General features: G+C 41.7%; 1 protein-coding gene across 5 annotated transcripts in view; it reads left to right on the top strand.

Moving 5' to 3' along the window:
- Positions 1-21,410, top strand: part of ATP9B (ATPase phospholipid transporting 9B (putative)) — a 277,165-nt gene that overhangs the window by 164,383 nt on the left and 91,372 nt on the right. For all 5 annotated transcript variants that reach the window (XM_074383227.1, XM_074383229.1, XM_074383230.1 and 2 more), the window contains one exon: positions 10,578-10,738. In XM_074383227.1, the coding sequence (XP_074239328.1) occupies positions 10,578-10,738 (161 nt within the window). The remainder of the gene's footprint in view (positions 1-10,577; positions 10,739-21,410) is intronic.

The raw sequence follows: 21,410 nt of genomic DNA, 5'->3' as shown, positions 1-21,410 counted from the left end.
AATGTTGCATTTTGCCAAGATACCAGTAATAAACCTCTTAAATAGACAGTTTTAATAATAAAAGGGTGATTAAGCAAGATGAAAAGTTTATTTAACCGTATTACCTTTATCATTTAAAATTCTCAGCAAATCTGCTAAATTCCTTTTTCCTTACAAAATGATACAAATCCTGTGAGCTATGAATTTTGAAAACTATGTAATTCAAAGTTAGATATTAGACTGATAGAACTTAACATCATTTTTTTTTTCTTTTCTTTGCTATTCTATGTCTGCAATCCTGCTCTTCTGCCTTAAAAATTTAAACATTTATTAACTTCTGGTTAATAGCTAGTTAAGCAGATGTGTGGGCGGAAAAGAAAATGTACACAACCTAGTAACTTTGTTGAAGATGATAGTAATTCTGAGGTGTTTCAGACACGGGGCAGCATTTTATATATCCTCATGTTTTTAATATAAATCGGTGACATGCATTTAATTGCAAGGGAATTTAATGAATTAAACAGAATACTGTGCAGTTCTGATCAGCAAATGTTTTAGTTATATATCTTGTCAAGACAGCTAATGGTTCTTGATTTAAAAATACTTTTGAGTAGTTTTACAATCATGGTAGGTACCAGATACCTGGAGAATGGGGCGGAGATCTTCCAGTGGCTCATGAATCCCCATATATTTACACAATAAGCCAAGAAACACAGAAGGAGAGAGTGGCATGTTACTTCACAGTGACGACCTAATGTCCTTGACGTGGTCCTGGAACATCTCTTCTGTGCTGATTCTGATACAGCTGCATGTAGGGTACCGAGGTGATGGAAAAGGGCTGACATCAACTGGACCACAGCTGAGCAGTTAAGCGTTAAGGAATTGTCCTGCTTGTTGTCATTTTGTGGTCGTTCCTAAGACACTGTTAGAAGAACAGTTAGCAACTTCAGATGGTATGTTTAGTGTTTGAAGCAGCCCTTAATGAAAGCAGACTTTCTGGAATCTATTATATAAAAATATTCTTCACTAATAATGTTTAGTAAATTCCCTTGCACAAACCATTAAATATGTTATACTTGCTGGCATGTGAGATAAAGAATTCAGATGGCAACATTTTGAAATTAATCACTGAAGAAATTTCTCACTTTACTGTAGAAACTAATCTGTATCATCACCTCTTATGAAGAGAATCTAAGTTGAAAATTAAAGTTTTAGTAACAAAATTGCAGTCTTGTTTACTAAGAAACATTTAACCATTCTCTTTTCTAAAATTGTGTATGAGAAATAAGCAGGTGGAAAGTGGTCTTTCCCCCACCCTACCCCCTCATTCTGCACAGTTTCTTAAAAAAACACAGTTTTCATGGCTGTGTCCCAGGCAGGCTCCATGGAAGGAGGGCTGGGCTGGTGCTGTCTGCCAGGCCACTCCCCGCCCTCCTGTGCACCTGCCTTTGCAAGGACTCACTTTCCTTGTGAGAAGGAATGGTCCCATCTATTTTTCTCTTCTGAATCTCAGCCTTTTTCACCATCTATGGCCCAGCATTTCCAAGCTACTTACCGGAATACTTTATTCAAACCTCATATTCTCAACACTAGAAATGAATCAGATAATTTTTTTAAGCTCTTTGAAGGAAAGACAGACCTTGTGCTTGGGAATTTTGGAATGCTGTGACATGAGAAGCCGTAACCACATATTTAGTAATTTTCTCCATGAGTTTTTAATAGAATCTGACACAAGATTATCTGTTCAGCAGTATATTTTTATAAATTATTATACTTAGATGAATATTTAAAAGTATATTTTAAGAGTATTTCTACCCTACCCTGAGATATTTAAAATAAGGACTTGCCACATTCAGGGTAAAATACAAAGACAGATACCTCCCAGAAGAAAGATGTCTAAATAGCATAGTCTCTTCAGTGTGTACTATTAGAAATAGACTAAGAAAATGAAAGGAGATGCCTGCTCTGTATTTTAAAGAAAGCCATGGCCTTCCCTTTCTTACTATGTCTCCTAGTGAGACACTTTCTTTTACAATATCAGTACTACTTAGAGTTACTATTAGAATAGAATCTATTTTTTATATTCATTGGAGCAAGAAGTATTAGAGTGTGGGCCTTGTAAAGAAGCATAAAACAGTCAGAACTCCTGGGTTTCTGGGGACCCTGAGGTCCAGTGACTTCCCATCCCGACCAGCGGGATCTCCTCCTCCCTGGAGTTCTGCAGAGCTTGCTGGCTTGTTTGTAAAATACAGCGAGAGCTTTATGACCCCCCCCCCCCACCACCACCCACACACACCCCACCAAAGTCATGGGTATTGTGTATTTAGATAGTAAGGGTTAGAGAATAGGTTCATGCTATTTGTAAAATATTTGTTAAAATAAATATAAAATTACCCAAATAAATCGTGTATTAAACTGAACACTAAGCGCCACTTCTATGAATGATGTTGCATGCTGAGGCTTCTGCTGTTAGTGGATAGCTGAGGTTATTGAAGGAATTATTTTAAATTGGTGCCTTCCTACATTAGGACAAAAAAGGTAAATATATTCTGGCTCTGGAAATCATTAAGGAAGCTGTTGTTAGAGTGTTACCAACTTAGTGTTTAGATCTGAATCTTGGAAAAGCCTTCGCAGTGTACCACCCTGCTGACGCTGCACAGCACTGTGGAGGTGCTGTCTTCAAATGGGGTTTCTGTGGGATGCCGGATTTGTATTCGGGGCGCCTTCCCACCCCTCTCCATCCCCGTAATCCAGGATGTTCAAGTCCGCAGATTCCGGCCCGCATTCTGCATGACAAAACGTGTATTGAGGACAGCGCTCTTTGTCACAAGTCAGCCAGTGAGTGTGTGGGACGCGCTGGACGGACCGCGTTCGGGACGGCCCGCGCCTTCCCGGGAGCGGGTCCTTGCGCGCCCCCTGCCGGCTGCGCCCGGCACTCCCCGCTCTCCCCGCCGCCCCTCCCGGCCGCAGGCGGGCAGCCAGGAGCAGGTGCGAGCGGGACCCCGACGGACACGGACCTGGGCGGCGCGGCCCTGGTCGGCAGTGCAGTGCTGGAGTGACGGTGCCTTTGAGTCCTTCCGCTGCCGCTGGCCCTGATTTTCAGATAAACCATGTGGCGATTGTAAAATACAGTTAGGAATAATGTACATTAGAAAATGTGTTATCTTAATATTCAGTGCTGGATTTTAATGTTACTTCTGTATGTAGAGCAAAAATTAAATTTCCAAGTAGTTTCTAGATAATTTTGTATGTTATCACATGCTTATTTTTGTTTTAAATATGGCTTTGATTTACTTTGATAAAGGTTCTAATATGTCAGTAAGGCTGTCAGACACTGCTAGACGGAATCTAGTTGTCCTACATGAACATGGAAAGTCAGCGTGACTTTTGTAAGGGCAAGCGTGAGATGTGTCTCTGTGTATACAAGTGTGAGATGTGTCCATGTGCATACACCAAGCGTGAGATGTGTCTGTATAAAACAAGCATGAGATGTGTCTACGTATGTACACTAAGCGTGAGATGTGTCTACGTGTATAAAACAAGCGTGAGATGTGTCTACATGTATATAAGTGTGAGATGTGTCTACGTGTATACAAGTGTGAGATGTGTCTACGTGTATACAAGTGTGAGATGTGTCTGTGTATCGCAAGCGTGAGATGTGTCTACCTGTATACAAGCGTGAGATGTGTCTGTGTGTATAAAACAAGCGTGAGATTTGTCTACGTGTATACAAGCATGAGATGTGTCTATGTGTATCGCAAGCGTGAGATGTGTCTACATGTGTACAACAAACATGAGATGTGTCTGTGTGTATAAAACAGGCGTGAGATTTGTCTACGTGTATACAACAAGCCTGAGATGTGTCTACGTGTATAAAACAAGTGTGAGATATGTCTGTGTGTATTGCAAGTGTGAGATGTGTCTGCATGTATACAAGTGTGAGATGTGTCCATGTGCATACACCAAGCGTGAGATGTGTCTACGTGTATACAAGTGTGAGATGTGTCTACATGTATAAAACAAGTGTGAGATGTGTCTACATGTATACAAGCGTGAGATGTGTCCATGTGCATACACCAAGCATGAGATGTGTCTACGTATGTACACTAAGTGTGAGATGTGTCTACGTGTATACAACAAACGTGAGATGTGTTTATGTGTATAAAACAGGCGTGAGATGTGTCTTTGTGTATCGCAAGCTTGAGACGTGTCTACATATATACAACAAGCATGAGATGTGTCACCATGTATACAACAGTGTGAGATGTGTCTATGTGTATCGCAAGCATGAGATGTATCCGTGTGTCTACACCAAGCGTGAGATGTGTCTGCGTGTATATACCAAGCGTTAGATGCATCTACGTTTATACACCAAGCGTTAGATGTGTCTGCGTGTCTACAACAAGCATGAGATGTGTCTATGTGTATACACCAAGCGTGAGATGTATCTGCGTGCATACATTAAGTGTGAGATATGTCTGTGTATACATGTGTTCAGAGATGATGCTATTTTCTGGCATTATGGACTATGAAAAATTCTGGTGAGTGGATACATGTCCTAGGAAATGCTAGAACTAGTATAAAAAATTTTCAAGTGATCTAGAAGGCCAGCAGTTTCAGAAGATAACCTCGTTCTGCACCCATTAAGCCCCCTTCAAACTTAGCAGGTAATATGCTTGCTAATTTTAGTAATCATTTTATTCTTACAAACATGTTTATGTAGGTTGGCTGACAGAGTGACAGTATCGTTTGTAACGTCAGAAGTTGGGTAGCTCCAGTTTGTGTAAAGTAGGTGTGAGGGTTTACTTTGAACTCCCTTGTCTCTTAATTATGTGTCGTATGTTGGTTTCAAAAGTGCTTCTTCTCTGTTTAGTAGCTGATACTTTACTTGTTTACACACAAAAATATATTGTTTTAAAAAAAATGTTAAATGTTCAAGGAAAAACATATGTAATAACTATATAGCAAGCAAGGGAAAAACCTTAAATTCTGAGTATAGAATAGGCAACATTTGTTAAATTTCTTGGTAGGTAAACACATAGGTTATGAAATACCCTTAAATTGTCTCTTGTGTAAACACAGGTTTTGATTTTTAGCAACTAAGGTGAGAAATGGTAACATTAAGAATTGTACTAATACTTACTTAGGGAGTTCTTAAAGCACAGATTATTGAGCCAATAGACTATAATGGCCAAGAAACCCTTCTTATTTCACAGATCACTGAGGCGATCAACGATAATGGCTCAGACACATCTTCATAGAGTGTATGGCCAGCCTGCGTGGACAACAGACACTTAAGGCTTAGTAGTTCGTATTCAGAACGGAACAAATAATAAACTTCAGAAGGAATAAGACTATGTAGCATCACTTTTAAAAACTAATACTTTTAAACTTCATAATGAAAAAAGTTGTTGCTGTAAAATTTAATACTTAGATTTAATGCATGGGTTTCATTTATTTGAAATGCAGAAACATGAAGGTCTGAAAATTACTTTTTTTCTTGTCTCTTAAGATTCTACTAGCAGTGGAAGATACAGGGCTAATTTGTTTCAAAGATAGTTGAAAGAATATGCATTTTATAGGAAGTTCAGTTAAATTGAGGCATAGCCCTGTGTCAGTTTTGTGGTCAGGTTCCAAATCCTCAGTGAAGAACTGATCCACAAATCATTGAGCTGGTGAAAGATAAGCACCGTTAACAGTTGCGTTCTTCCTGACGCAGTCAGCGATGTACAAAGCTGAACTTCTCTGCCTGTGCACAGTAGTCATGAATGAATTCGGTATCAGAGTGGGGGCTCTGATTATCTTACATTCACAGGGAAACTACAGGACAACCTAAAATCATTTAGCTTTCTACAAGAGTTTAAGTTGGCTCTTTGAAGTTTTGCATTTTACCATTCTAAAATAAGTACGCGTGAGTTTTAAAAGATGGGTGGTAAGAGCCTTTTGATGCCGACATCCTGTTAACCTGGGGTGATGTCACCAGAAGTGAGTGTTACGCAGGCACTGTGTTTAATCATCAGTGAGGTCTGAGATTTTACGGTATTCGACTTGTGCTCCAGTTTGCCGTGTACACTGATTTCTTAGGAACTTCATAGTATGATGTGAGTTTTCACTTTGAAATGGATTGAAGTGTTGCTGTGTCATGAAGATAAGGTCCAATTCTCACTTGTCTGAGCATTCATTTAAAAAAAAAAAAAAGCCTGACTGATCTTTTCTTGATTAAGCAAGGAGAATACCATATTTACCCTTTATTGTTGGTATAAACCATTATTTTACTGAGAACCATTAGCTATTTAAAACTTGGTACATAAATTAAAGAGGAGCTAAATGGATTTGTGATTGTTGCCATTAGTAGCATTTTAGATTATACAGGCAATTATTGTGTTCATTATCCTAGAACAGCCCCTTTGCAGAATCGTTGTGGTTGTCTTAACATCATGCACAAATTTTCCCTTGGAGATTAAAATTTCCAGTAGTGTATTTGATTTTGTTATCACAGTTGTTTCTAATAAAACAAATATTATGACAAGTAGAAGACAATTTGTTTTACTAATATAGGAAATGACGATGAATGTTGAAAATGAGTTCTAAGTATACTTATGTTACCTTTTCTTAAACAGTCATAATTGCTTCAAGTGATTCATATTTTTTATGGGTGAAAAGTTTGCAGTCAAGACAAAAGGTACCTGCTCTGTCCAGGTATTTGAGATATGTTTAAAGAAGGAAGAGGTCCACATCAAAACTAAAGCCATGACCTTCTTTGCAGAATCTGTAACTTTAAAAGTTAACTGGTTTTTATTTTAAATATCTTCAGATTGTATATTAGATGAGTTGAAGAAAAGCATATTTCAGAGAAATTGAATACTAAAAGATTATTAATAGAAGTGGGTTAAAAAAAAAAACAACAACCAAGTGTTGAAATGCGTCTTTTCTTCTGTTTTGTTAGAATTGACACGCACACACAAAACCCACCCCACAAGATTTATACTATATAGTGTAGCTTGGCTACAAGTTATATTCCAGGAAGAACAGTCATAGTTCAGAAAAGGCCACTTGGAAGAAAGCAAGGCACAGCACATTCTTGAAAAGTTGTGTTTTATTCCACTGCAAGTTTTATTGCTCTTCTTTAAGTTAAAAGGGGTTGGGAGACCTATTGGCTTGCAAATGGTTACACTCGCTAATCAAGCATCCTCGCATCTGTCTCTGTCGGTGAGGAAGGTGTTAGTGCTTTGAGTGGTCTGCCTGTCGTTGTGCAGTGGGCTGCTTTGAATCTTTCCCTCCACTACGTGGCATTTTTTTGAAAGGAAACTTTGTGTTCATTTCTGAGTGTTTTTGTCCTGCTTTTACAGTCCCTTGCTGCGATGTTGCAGGGAAAGTGTGAGGCAGTGGTTCTGCATTTTGCAAGACAGTGATTCTTTATTTTATTACAAAAAAAAGACCAACTCTGGAAGGCCAGATTAAATCATTCCTTTCACTTTTTAATGGGATTTGGATGAATAGAGTAAAATACGCACTTTGCATTCATTGATAGCATCTTTAGGTTGAGGTAATTGAGTCTTTTTTCCCTGACTGAATGAATAATGACTTCATCTGATCCTCAGTGAGGCCTGAAACTTAGACTGCCTTTGTCACAGCACAAGGATCTGGGCTTTGAAACATGCTCTACTTCCCTGGCTTAATTTTTCTTCATTTTAATCCAAAAACCTATTTTTCTCAATAATTCAAGCATAAACTATGTAGTAGTTGAAGTAGCGGAAATTGCACGATATTTGTCCTGCTTGTGGTGCTTTCTAAATAGAGCTGATAAATCAGCCGCTGTGGTCTTCAGCTGCCACATTCTCAAGGGAAGGCACAGCCCATGCTTGCAGCAGCGTTGGGAACTTCAGCACTGGTTGAATATCGCTCCTTTTCAGACTGTGATCTGGAGGAGCAGCGCTGTTACTGTTCTGTGGCGACCCAGGAATGCAAAAGCTGCTTTCGGGAGCCCTGAGATGTTGCTGTGGACATTTTACTTGGCTGGAAGGAGATCTGCTACTGTGAATTAGAGAGCAGTGTGCTTTCTTGGGAGAATATAGGGTTGGGAATGTGCAGTCTCTGAAGAGTTTATATTGAAAATGAGCTGCTCGCCGTGTTGCTGTGTTGCATTACGGAGAAGAGTTTTTGTGGCAGGCAAAGTGTCTCATTAGTTGTTACATTAGAATCGAGTAGCTATTTCACATAAAGCTGACACTTTGTGTTTAAAGTGTCCATTTTTAGGAGTCTCACGCAGTGAAGTGGCCATGGCCAAGTGAGGCCGTGACAGTGGCAGTGTGCACAGGACAGTGCAGGAGGTGCCGCCCCACCTGCTGAGTGTGCCCCCATTTGTGCTGCCCGTGGAACCTGGACTCTGGGCACTGCCAGTCATAGGGCTTTGGGGTTTTTGTCATCACTCCTGTTGTCCCTACACTGTTGTGAGACGCCATGAAGTATCTGTTAACCAACGGTAGTGCTGACTGTCGGCCGCAGGAAGTGATTTAAAATAAGCCTGTTTGGAAGAGAAAACTTCCTATTTTACGATTCTGTTTTATAACATAGATCGCTGGTATTCTTTTTATTTCTCCTACTAGATTAGCTGTTTCTTGCAGGTAAAATCTTAAAATGAGCTTATTTTCATAACCTTAGAGTTTAGCACAAAATATAGACATTTATATGCATTTGTTTAACTAGTCGAGTTTTCTTCACAACTGTACTTAATGGACTTTTTGACAAAGTTTTATTTTTGCTTGATAATTGTAGGTTCTAATGATCTCATGAGAGTTTGTGGCAAATATTAATCAAAACCAGATGTGAACTAAATATATGAGTTATGGGAAAAGGCTAGCTTTCTATTGGACAAAGTTACAGATTTTTCAAAAAGCACTACAAAATAAACCAAGTTATTTATTAGTTCTGTAATTCTCAAACTTTTTATTTTTTTAATCTGGTTTTTTACAGTCATGTTTTCTTCATGTACTCCTTTTCAAAAGTTCTTCCAGATTCAGGAGAAATTGAGGTGGCAGATAGATAGCTAACCTAATAGGAATTGGGCTTCTGTTAATATCACATAGATCAGAAATAAGTAGGTAAGTTAAGTACACACTGTTTTTTGACCTAGTGATGCCGAAGGCAGTGGCCTCTCACCCTGGCGCCTCTGAAGGCAGTGGCCTCTCACCCTGGTGCCTCTGCTCCGTGCGTACCACTACCACCAATTACAGATGAGGAAAACGCGGCTTAACAGAGTTGAAGGGTGTTCCTCAAATCACATTTAGTAAGCAGAGGAAGTGGATTCCAACCCAAGTGTGCGATAAATACAGCAGCAGCGTGCATGCGTGGGGAGTGTGCTTCCTAGCAGGAACTGTGGCCGCTGTGCCAGGCTCTCCCTCTTCCCATTCCACCGGGGGCTGCAAGGAAGACACTCCCATGGTCCCTGTTTTACAGATAGCTTGCCCGAGGGCATGCCGTGATGTGGCAGTCAGCATCTAATTTAGCCAGATCCAGAGTCCCAAGGAATCCTAATTGCTGTGCTGCGTCCCTTCTCCCTCCCTTCCTGCAGCAAGTCTGCTTTCCTCCCCAACCCCACTCACTGGGCGGCCTTGTGGTCTTTCAGGGCTGAAAGCAAGAAAGGAGAAACAGTTCATGGCAAGTGCTAGAGCTCGAAATTGAAGGTACATGCTTCGAAAGAACTATATTCTCTTAACTTGTGTGGTGAGAGAGCTGGGTGGGTTGCTAGTTCTCACTGTTTCCAAGATCCTATACAGAATGCAGCCAAAAAAATGAACTGATTCTTATTGACATAATTTTCCCTCACATTTTGCTTAGCTGGTAAATGATCCATAGAATGGGCTTGGGTATAGTGTACCTTCCTGGGAGAACATGCAATGTAGGATCTGTGCAAATTAAAAAGGTTTTCATTATAAGCTATCTATCTATTGCTTTTTTTCTGTAAGATAAGTTCTTTCAGAGAGACTACCAGAAGATGGGAAAGACATACATTCTGTTCTGTTCTTGGGAACTCTCCATCTGAGTAGAATCCTCACGGGGAATGTGCAGAGGCACCCACGTGGCCATCAGGCATGGCCGTGGCATAGCACATGCAGGAAGACGCACCCGTGCTCTGAGAGCTCTCTGCCCCGGGCCCGGCCCTGAGCAAGCTTCCAGTGCCCTCTCTAGGCTTGTTTCACTTTGCCCCAGCCGGTGACCTGTGCGCCATCGTCCAGCGGCCATGTCTGAGTTCACTGCAGCTGTGTGCTCTGGCCTGGTGTTTTGTCAGTAGACCCTTTCTGGAAATGCTCTGGGGATCATGACTCATTTCTAGAAATTCTGCTTGAATCTGTCAAAGGTGTTTCAGGAGAAAAGTTAGTAACAGTTTCCTGTTTCATTGTAGTAAAGGCTAACAGCAAAGTAACCGAGGTTTTTCAGTGTCGTCACTGTCATTTTGTAATACTGTTCTGTTTGTAATATTGGGACATCGTGCATAGCTTGTTCATGTGTGTTTTTAATATCATCATCGTCATGTGTTCTGATTTGTGTTATCGGGGATTTTGTGCTTAGCTTGTTCATGTTGATGTTTTTTCTTTCAGGTTGGTTTATTGGACCTTGAACTCAACCGGCTGACAAAAGCACTATTTTTGGCTTTAGTTGCTCTTTCCGTTGTTATGGTAACCTTGCAAGGATTTGTGGGTCCATGGTACCGCAATCTTTTTCGGTTCCTTCTCCTCTTTTCTTACATCATTCCCATAAGGTAGGTTTGAAAATGAAAATAACACCAATGTCTGGTTTCATTAAACTAACCTTTCTGAATGTGAAAGAAATTATCCAAACAAAGCTAGAGAAGTAGGAGCCAGGAGTTCTGAGGAATCGTGAGGCGTTCTGCGGAAACGCTGGGGGAGACGTCATCAGTTGGTGGAGTGATCGAGAGGTGCCAGGCTTTTCCTGACGTGAATGTGCTAATGGTGTACTCTTCAACAATCACAAGATATTTCCTGATGAAAGATAAACTGGAATTCAACAAATTTAGTTTTGCTTTTTGCTGGTAGACTTTTAAATTTCCAGTGCCCTTTGACCTGTGTGGAGTCATTAGCATCTTAAAGTTCTATTTAATATATCTAATGTCTGCCAAGTTAGATAAAATATTAAGTAAGTAAGGCAGTGTTTTAGTATAGACTATCATTTCGAAATGCTAACCTCTATCATAACTAGAGATTGGGATATAAATAGTTAATATTAGATGCCTATTTAATCTAAAGACTAATATGTACCATATAATCATTTATAAATTCATTTAAAAATATTTGCCAAAATATTTGAAGAAAGACATTCTTAATTTGTATGATTTAAAATTTTCATAGGAATGAGCTACTGAAACCTAGTGATGGATAAAGGATGAATCTAGGATATCCACCTTTTGTAGCAGAGAATGGACTCAAACAGTGTAGAACAATTAGGCTCAAGAAGGTAGCCGCTTTGAAGAGAGAGAAGGACATCTCTGTTTGTAAACCAGCTTTCTCCAAAATTTGCTCTAAAAGGTGATGTCTCTTCTATTATGTCATAAAATCTGACCTGGCAGGCTGAATCAGGAGAATCGCTTGAACCCAGGAGGCAGAGAGTGCAGTGAGCCAAGATCATGCCACTGCATTTCAGCCTGACAACAGAGTGAGACCCCATCTTAAAAAAAAAAAAATCTGAGCTATAATCTGTTCTTGGGGTACATGCACACTGCACTGCCCTCAAAGACGGTCACTGGGAATGAATCCAGTTCCTTTCACCCAGTCTGTTTGAGAGATGGGAAATCAGCCTCCTCTCTGCCTGTCACAGCACAGAGTCCTGGGGCGCTCCCTTTCCTGGCTCACAGGTGGCCAGACCTGTGCAGAGAGTACGCAGCAAACAGCAGCTTCTCATTGCGGCTGTGTGACTTGCTGCTGAGCCACTTTGCGCACTCCGTAAAGCTGACTGTGGAGACGGCTGTTCTAGCCTGGCTTGCGGATTGAACCTGCTAAGGCCCAGCTTCCCCCTCCTCCCCCACCACACAGCGGCCATCCCCGTGTGCCGGCTGCTTCCCACCCTAGCTGTGCCCTCTGCCTCGGTGCTCCTCCGCCTCATCATTCTGTGCTAGTCTTGTCTTGTCACTCGGCTTTTACCCTAAATACTCGTGCTCAGAGAGGCTGCCTTTTGTCTCCTCCTCAGTTCAGACCAAGAAACAGCCAGCCACTTGCTACCACAGCAGCCTCCTGAATTCTGTGCAGATCTCTGTGACGTTTGTGTCGTTGGTGCCGCTTTCTCTCTTCTCACCACGCCCTGTGAGGACAGAGGCCTTGTGTGGCCCGTTTGTTGTCGTGTCCTAGTTAGGGCCTAGAACGGAGCATGCAAGGGATGGGGTAGGGCCGTCGTGAGTATCTGTTGAATGGACCTATTACAAAGGCCCTGCCCTGCTCAGGGGGCCCAAGTGTGGATCGCCACAGTTCCTGTGCCAGCACGTATTGAGTGCCACGAGTGGACTCTGGAGATAGAATCTTTGTCCTCAAAAGACGCACTGGCTAAGTGGCTATAAACAAAGTATAGCTATAACCTAACCTGTGTGTATTCTCTGACTGCCGTGCCAGAATTTACGTACTCGGATGTGATGGCCCTTCAGATAGCTCTCATTTGCTATTCAGCCTAAATACTCACCTTGATCCCAGGCCCTTCCCACTTTTCTTCTGTCCACCAGCTTCCTCCATTTGATGCCATCCACTCCCCAAGAGCTTCCTTTGTCTCTGTTGCCACACACACGAAATGAACCCTGGTCTCCATTTTTGTATTGTCCAGTGTCATGTGAGAAGATTCGTTAGCCGTCAGGTGGAGGAGGAAATAAGACATTTCCCCTGCTTTTCTTAGTATTCTGCCTGCTGAAATGCCTGTCTTAGGCCAAGCAGGCTTCAGTGACTGACTCAGATGGAGGAGCTGCTTCTGCTCCTAGAGCTGCCGCATGCTCTAGACACTGTAGCCTTGCTCACCTGAAGACCCTGTGGTGAGTGGGAGTGGAGTCTCTGGTTCTCAGTAGCTGCACCCAAGGCCCGGGCACATCTGCATGTTTGTGCTAGCTTCAGAACCTGTCTCAAGGGTGGCATATATTTTTCCTATGGAGAAAATTTATTCCCACACCCAAAATAGGTTGATAGACACTTAGATAAAGCCTTTTGGGTTATATTAGGTTACACGTTCATTTTTATTGGAGCTTCATGACACAGAATGTTTTGGGATTCTTCTCCTGGAAGTTGCTTCCAGAGCCTCATAGCATGTTGTTTTTGTTAGTACTTGCTTTGTGGATTGTTACAGGGTCATTTTATAAATATTCCATGTGTGCTTTGAAAATATATTTTTTTTTACCTGAATTGCTTTATAGATAGCCATTAGATTGATCTTATTATAATTTTTAATATTATTTATGTGCTTTACTGTCTTTTTAAAAAGAAAACCTCTTAACTTTTTAGTTACTGAGAGTGTGCAAATCTCTCACCATAATAATGAATTAATTTGTACTTTTTCCCATTTTGTGAATTCCAGCTTTATATATTGTGAGGCTATGTTATTAGTTGCTTAGAGGTTTAGAAGTGCTCTTGTTATTCTGGTGAATGAAAATCTCTTATAAACAGCATTAGCTCGGTGGTAGTGTTTCTTCAGTCCCATGCTACCATCTTTATTTTATACTTACTGTGATTAATAATTTATTTGCATTAATTTATACCACTTTAGTTTTGCTCTTTGTTTTACCTCTGTATTTATTTTTCTTTTCTTCCTTGCAAACTTTTCAGTTTTTAAATTCCATTTTTTTCTATTAACTTGAAATGATACCCTATATTTCCATTCTTGTGGTTTTCCTAGAAGTTTTAGATATTTAATATATAATATTTAGTAAATTATAAAGTCAAGCTTTATCTTTACTCTCCTCTCAACAATGCTAAGACCCTAAAGTATTTTAAGTCAGCCCACCTCCCCTCTCCCATTCACGTACATGCTTTGTCTAGTTGGCATTTGCTCTCGTCTTGCCACCCTGTTTGGTTTATACCGAGTGTTTGCACTAGACCTCCGGGCCACAGCCTTCCTGGCATTACTGCAGTAGTGGAAGGATGCTTCTCTTCTAGCACATCATCCTGCGTATTCTTCACCAGGCTTTTTTCAAAGAGGGTACGGGCTTTTAGCAGAGTAAATTTCATTTACAGAAGAATAACCTTAATGATTATGTTTGAAACGAGACTTGGAAAATACAGTGCTTATTATTCACACTCAATCTCATTGCTCTCGATTTTGGCCGGGTACAGTCACTCACGCCTGTAATCCCAGCACTTTGGAAGGCCGAGGTGGGTGGATCACCTGAGGTCAAGAGTTTGGGACCAGCCTGGCCAACATGGTGAAACCCTGTGTCTAATAAAAATACAAAAATTAGTTGGGTGTGGTGGCATACACCTGTAGTCCCAGGTACTTGAAGGCTGAGGCAGGAGAATTGTTTGAACCCGGGATGGGGGACAGAAGTTGTGGTGAGCCAAGATTGCACCAGTGCATTCCAGCCTGGGCGAAAGAGTGAGACTCTGTCTAAATATAAATATATCACACACACACACACAGACACACACACACACACACACAAACGGTAGCAAGGTTAAGTGTTACGGTCAGCAAATGGTCAAAGCTGGTGCACCAACCCCTGCTGTCACAGAGCAAGTAGGCAGGCGATCCAGTGTCCTTGGCCTCTGCTTAATTGGAGGGGACAGGCATAAGCATATAAATGAAACCGTTGCATAGCGGTAAACACTGCTGGTCAAATCAAACTGGGCACTGGAACAGAGAGAACCCCGCAGGGCTTCAGAGCACGGTGGGCCTTCTCTGGCTTGGTGCTCATTAAGCTGTGGCCTGCATGGTGAGGCTGCTGTGGAAGACGTGGGGAAAGTGGGCAGAGAAAGCATGTTGTCCCAGCACAGCAGAGGCGGCCAGTGACTGGCACACGCTCTCCACCCCGCCTGCCCGGCTCCCGCATGGCGCGACTGTGCCCGGCTCTGTCAAGCAAACACATCTTTTCCTGGGAATTCCTTCTTCTTTGCTTTCATTAATTTGATTTTTCTTAATGTCAGTTGATTTTTTCAGTCCTGGAATGTCACTTGATGTTCCTTTCAAGGCTGCTTTCGTTTCACGACATGATAAGCCTAGTGAGAGCTTTGCTTCCTTTATATCTAGGGCACCTCTGTCTTCAACTGTCAGAAACCACTGAACTACTGTTCAATTGAGATTTTTATTATATGTTAGTGAAATATTTTATTTATAGGGACTATTGCCAGTTGTTTCTTTTTCTAGTAAAATAGCAATATAGAAAGATTTGACCTTTTTTTCTTTATCCAGTTACAAAGAAAAATTACAGTTAATGAAAATTAGTTTATGTTATAAGCATTTTTTAACTAAAACTAATTCTTTTTTTCATACCTTAGTAATTATATGTATTTATAGTAAAACAAAATAGAAAATAGGGCAGGTGGATAGCTTGAGTCCAGGAGTTTGAGACCAGTCTGGGCAACATGGTGAGATCTGGTTGCTCCAAAAAAAAAAAAAAGTTAAAAATTAGCTGGGCGTGGTGGCATGTGCCTGTAGTACCAGCTAGTTGGGAGGCTGAGGCAGGAGGATAGCTTTAGCTCAGGAGGTTGTGGCTGTAGTGAGCTGAACTCACGCCACTGTACTGTAGCCTGGGCAATAGAGCAAGAGCCTGTCTCAAAAAAAAAAAAAAAGAAAGAAAGAAAGAAAGAAAGAAAGAAACTACCTAATAATAAGAGAGGAAGATAAGTATTATCTGTACCCTTGCTATCGCTGGATAAATTCTGTAAAACCTTTTGGATGTGTTTAGACAGGCTTACAAACGCTAGTGTGCACAGCACACCCACACCCCAGGCTGTCCGTGTGTCTGTCTCTGATGTCTGCCTAGAAGGTGAGGAAGGTAGCAGGCTTTCTGCAGGCCTGTCTGCTCTAGTTCTTCAGTCATGCTGGGAGAGACTGACGGGGCACACCGTACCCTCCCCTCTTGAAGCCGCAGAGCGTCTCACACCTGCGTCCACGTAAGGCTCTGGTTTGTTTCTCTCTCTCAGAATGCAGTTCACAGAGTGCGCCGAGAGCGAGACCCAGAGGCGTAAAAGTCGCGGAACACGGATTTGGGGAATCACGTCCACATTTGATTCAAGCGAGTTTGTTTTCCCTTTGCGAAGTTTCTGTAAAATATGGATGACAATACATTTTAGTATTTGCTAACCAGGGTTTTGGATTGAATAAAGGGCAAAACTTCTAAAATATGGTTTGGTTTTTCCACAGCATACAAACCTGAAAAATAAAGTGCTTTTTTCCCTATTGTCCTAACACTCTTAAAAAAAAGGCTTTTCAAATTTAAGGAAGTTAAACTGTTTCATAAAAATTTCTCTGTGGTAAAATATTCTGAGTTACTTGATACAGTTTACACTGTAAATTTCAAAGGAATATGTTACAATATTTAACTTTTACTTTTGTAATTCTGAAATTGTTTATGTTCCCTACATCCTGTGCTGCTTTCATAAGAAAAAGAAAACTGATGATCAGAATCCTGTGTTCATCTAAAGGCCTCCGAGCTCAGGGACTTGCAGTTACTGTTGTCTTTCATCCACATGCTTGCAAGTGCTGCATGCTGCTGTAGTTGATAATGCAAACACTGTTTTTTCAGTGCTGGCTCAGGGTGTTTTGACTCCCACATGAGCATGTGCGGGTGTTAGAGGCGGGATGCTGTTTGACAGTGATAAAGGTGTTCCTTCTCAGAATCCTGAGATCATCATTCTACCTCATTTTCTGGGTAGAATGTTTGGTGAAGGGAGCGTTTTCAACTTCTTTAGGCCTAGATGTGATATTCAGGTATTGATGATTTGGGAAGTCTGGAGCCCGTCCAGATTGTATAAAGTGCTAATATTGGGAGAGTCACCGGGAAGCATTCACCCAAGGGTGTGTCTAGGTGGCCTTTGCTGAAGGAGTAGATGAGGGGCATGTACCAGTGTGTCCTCACGTGGCTGTGAGGACACTGCCCTAGACTGGGTCATTTATAAACAGAGGAGTTTGGGTTGACTCACAGTTCTGCATGGCTGGGCGGCCTCAGGAAACTTGCAGTCATGGCAAAAGGGAAAGAGGCACCTGCCCAGGGCAGCTGGGCAGTGTGAGCACAGGAAGGAGGAGCCGCCACGCACTTAGAAAACCATCAGACCTCATGAGCGCTCACTCCTCATCAGAACAGCATGGAGGGATTGCGATTCGTGATGAGATTTGGGTGGGGACACAGAGCCAGACCATCTCAGGGCCTAACAGAAGGATCTAGTCAGCATCTCTGCAGAAACCAGGAGGAGAGATGGCTTATCCAAGAAGGATCTGTGGGGGAGTCTGTTTTCTAATAGTGTGGAGACTCAGGATATGCACAGGAGACCCATTATGTTTTCTCAGCAGAAACCCTACCGGCTTGAACCGAAAGGAGCAGAGACAGGATGAGATGAGAGACGCCTGTTGGACTCCCAGAATCTTATAGGCAGGAAAACAGTCTGATAGAGCTACAGGCTGCAAGCATGTGCTCCCTTTCAGAAAGAGGAAGAATGACCCTGAGGTCAGAATTGACATGGACAGTGCAGAGGCTGTGGCGCTGTCGGCCTAACTGAGACCTAATTATTCTATTATTCTCAGCTCTTGGAACTTAACCGAGTTTGCCTTGCTGAATTTCAAACTTGCCTGGGATCAGTGACTTTGTATTCCTTCCAGTTTCTCCCGTTTGGAATGGAGATGTCCATTTATCCCTGTCCCACTCCTGTGTTTTGGAAGCAAATAGCTTGTTTTCCAGTTTCACAGGTCCACAGGTGGAGAGGAAATTTGGTCCCAGGATGGACTATGGCCAGCATCTCACCCATAGCAAATTTAGATGGTTTCAGTGATGAGATTTGGGACATATAAGCAGATGCTATTTCGATGAGATTTTGGACTTCATGTTGATGCTGTAATAGGCCGAGACTTTTGGGATACTGGGGTGGGGTAAATGTATTCTGCATGTGGGATTAATGTAAATTTAGGGAGGACTAGAGAGTGGACTCTCAGGCATGCAGTGATAGCCCCCAAAACATATGCCCCCCTGAAATCTGTGTGAAGACCTTACTAGGAGAAAGAGTCTTTGCAGATATAATTAAGATAATGATCTCTAAATGAGACCATCCTGGTTCAGAGTGAGCCCTAATGACATTAAATGCCCTTGTAATCCAAGGATAGGACTGTGCCAAGGAGAAGGTGAGGTGAAGACAGTGGCAGAAACTGGAGTGACTTCACCAGCCAGGGCATGCCAAGGGCGGTGGGCAACCCCGGAGCTGGAGAGAGGCAGAGCAGGCCCCCTCAGTCTCCAAGAGGAAACAGCTCTGCCCACACCTTCCAGATGGTGAGAAAATGAAAAGTTGTAGCATCTTTAGGAAACCAGTGCACCACAGAGAGTCATTTGTTACAAAATGCTTCATCACCTGCTCTTGGCAGTGTAGCATCGGGAAGGGTGAGATGCCACAGTGCTCCGTAGCCATTGTTTTGCTGTTTCCCAAGATTCACGAGTATTCCCTTTCTGCCTGTTGTTGCTCGGGTGTTGTGGTATGGTGTCTCCTTGTCCTGCGAAGTGTCCTGCTAAGCTCTCACTCTGAAACAGGCAGCTCAGCCTTCTGCATGCTGAGCACTTGGTTGAATGTGTCACAGCTCTTCATTTACTCAACATCCGAGTGTGAGCTCTTGGGAAGGTGGTGTGATGGGCCATTCAGCTCAGTACACATCTAGGCTGCCGTGTGCGAGCGCGCAGGGGTGAATGGCGCACACCCTTGGGAGCTCTGCGGCTCAGTCTTCAGCGTGTTTATCTGGGCACCCTACTCCTCTCCCTCCCTCTCTTCCCTGCTCTTTCTCTGCATAGAAGTAAAAATTATGTAAAACTTTAAATTACTTTGTCCTCCTCTCCCCACAACCTAACCCTCAACAAAAGCCAAAAACTAGTCCCTAAATGTTCAAGTTTGTTTAGAGGTTTTTTTAAAATAATTTTTTTTTTTTTGGGAAAAAAAACATGTGTTCCTGTAATGCATCTTTATGTTAAGTTTTTAGTTACCAGGCATGTCGAATTCATGAACTCTCATCACTAGTTTTATATAAAGGTTAAATAAAGTTTTATTTTATATATGCAAACTTTATTGCTTCTAATTGCAGACATAATGCGGGGAACAGAAAATTTATTTGGTACAAAAAGGGCCTAGTTTCAAAGTAATTTTGGCCAAAGTACCCCTTTTTCTGGTTCACTTATTTGAACTCAGAAAATTAAGAGGTTTCTAAGATTATTTGAGGAAACAGTTGGAGAAATTCTATGATGAAGCATGTTTTCCAGATTTTAAGGTCAGTGGAAATGCTGTGACAGTATCCTGGCTAACATGCTTTTCTAACATTACATTTCGTCCCTTTTATATGGCACATACACCAGGGACTCAGTAAACGAACCCTGAGGGTCCAGCATGGCTGCAAAAACCATCTAGCATTTAGCACCAGCATCTTAACGCAGTCTCACAGCTAGGGTGGCATACGTGCTTAAGCGGTTTCCTTTTATACTTCTTCTGTATAAACCTCTTATTAGTGATAGCATGAATTATGAGCCAGTTTTTATATTGGCTTAGAAAACATGTTTTTGCACAATTCATTTCATTTCTTTTGAAATAATCACTGTCTTGGCTTTAAATCATAGTTAACAATTTTCTTCTGTTAATCTATCAGAGCAGTCGTTACTTTTTGTTGCATGGGCTACTTCAGCAGCCTGTGAGCATTGTTTTATTTTGAAATATGTAGGCTTTAAAATTTTTATTTTATTTTTAATAGACAATTATATATATTTATGAGATACAGTGTAATATTTTGGTGTATGTGTACAATATGGAATACTGCTTTTATGGTTAACCTGCTTTTCCTAAAGGTTTGCCACCTGAAGTGGCATACATGAATATATGCAGTCATCTCCTGGATTTCCGTGAGAGATTGGTTCCAGCTCCCTCACAGATACCAGAATCCCTGCATACCCAGGTCCCACAGTTGGCCCTGCAAGACCTTTGCCGAGGACAGGGGACCCGCCGTGTCTGCAGGGCCTGCCTCCCAGGAGTAGTGTTTGATGTGTTTGGGTGCACATGCAGAGGGTTGACTTCACTTACAAAAAAGAGTCTGTATCTGAGTGGACTTGCACAGTTCAAACCTGTCTTGTCTAGTTTTTCCTGTTTTATTAGTTTCTATAATTGAAATCATACTGGGTGTTTTCTTTTTCTCTTGCTCCTTTGGTTTAACACAGCCGTGTGCTTGAGGTGGTCTGTGTTGTCCTCTGCTTGTTTCTTGTATCTTGTAGTTCTCTTCTGTGAGCACACTACAGTATATTTATTGATCCTTTCCACTGGAGTTTGGGTGGCTTCCAGATTTTCTACATTGAGAAGCAGTGCTGCAATTAACATTCCATGAACGTGTGTTCCACTTACTAGCACCCTGGTGTAAGATTTCCAGGAGCGGCATTACTTGGCTGTGACATTTGCCAAATCTACTAGATAATACTTGACTGTTTTTCAAAGTGGTTGTACCAATTTACCATTCCAACATCAATGTGGAAAATAGTTCATATCCTCAGCAACACTTAGTACAAGTGGGTTTCTAAGTCTTTCTGTTAATCTATCAGAACAGTCGTTACTTTTTGTTGCATGGGCTACTTCAGCAGCCTGTGAGCATTGTTTTATTTTGAAATATGTAGGCTTTAAAATTTTTATTTTATTTTTAATAGACAATTATATATATTTATGAGATACAGTGTAATATTTTGGTGTATGTGTACAATATGGAATACTGCTTTTATGGTTAACCTGCTTTTCCTAAAGGTTTGCCACCTGAAGTGGCATACATGAATATATGCAGTCATCTCCTGGATTTCCGTGAGAGATTGGTTCCAGCTCCCTCACAGATACCAGAATCCCTGCATACCCAGGTCCCACAGTTGGCCCTGCAAGACCTTTGCCGAGGACAGGGGACCCGCCGTGTCTGCAGGGCCTGCCTCCCAGGAGTAGTGTTTGATGTGTTTGGGTGCACATGCAGAGGGTTGACTTCACTTACAAAAAAGAGTCTGTATCTGAGTGGACTTGCACAGTTCAAACCTGTCTTGTCTAGTTTTTCCTGTTTTATTAGTTTCTATAATTGAAATCATACTGGGTGTTTTCTTTTTCTCTTGCTCCTTTGGTTTAACACAGCCGTGTGCTTGAGGTGGTCTGTGTTGTCCTCTGCTTGTTTCTTGTATCTTGTAGTTCTCTTCTGTGAGCACACTACAGTATATTTATTGATCCTTTCCACTGGAGTTTGGGTGGCTTCCAGATTTT

Source organism: Saimiri boliviensis, chromosome 13, assembly GCF_048565385.1.
Source record: "Saimiri boliviensis isolate mSaiBol1 chromosome 13, mSaiBol1.pri, whole genome shotgun sequence".
Classification (NCBI taxonomy): Eukaryota; Metazoa; Chordata; class Mammalia; order Primates; family Cebidae; genus Saimiri; species Saimiri boliviensis.
The sequence above is the reverse complement of the archived record's forward strand: the minus strand, read 5'-3'. Positions and strand labels throughout refer to the sequence as shown.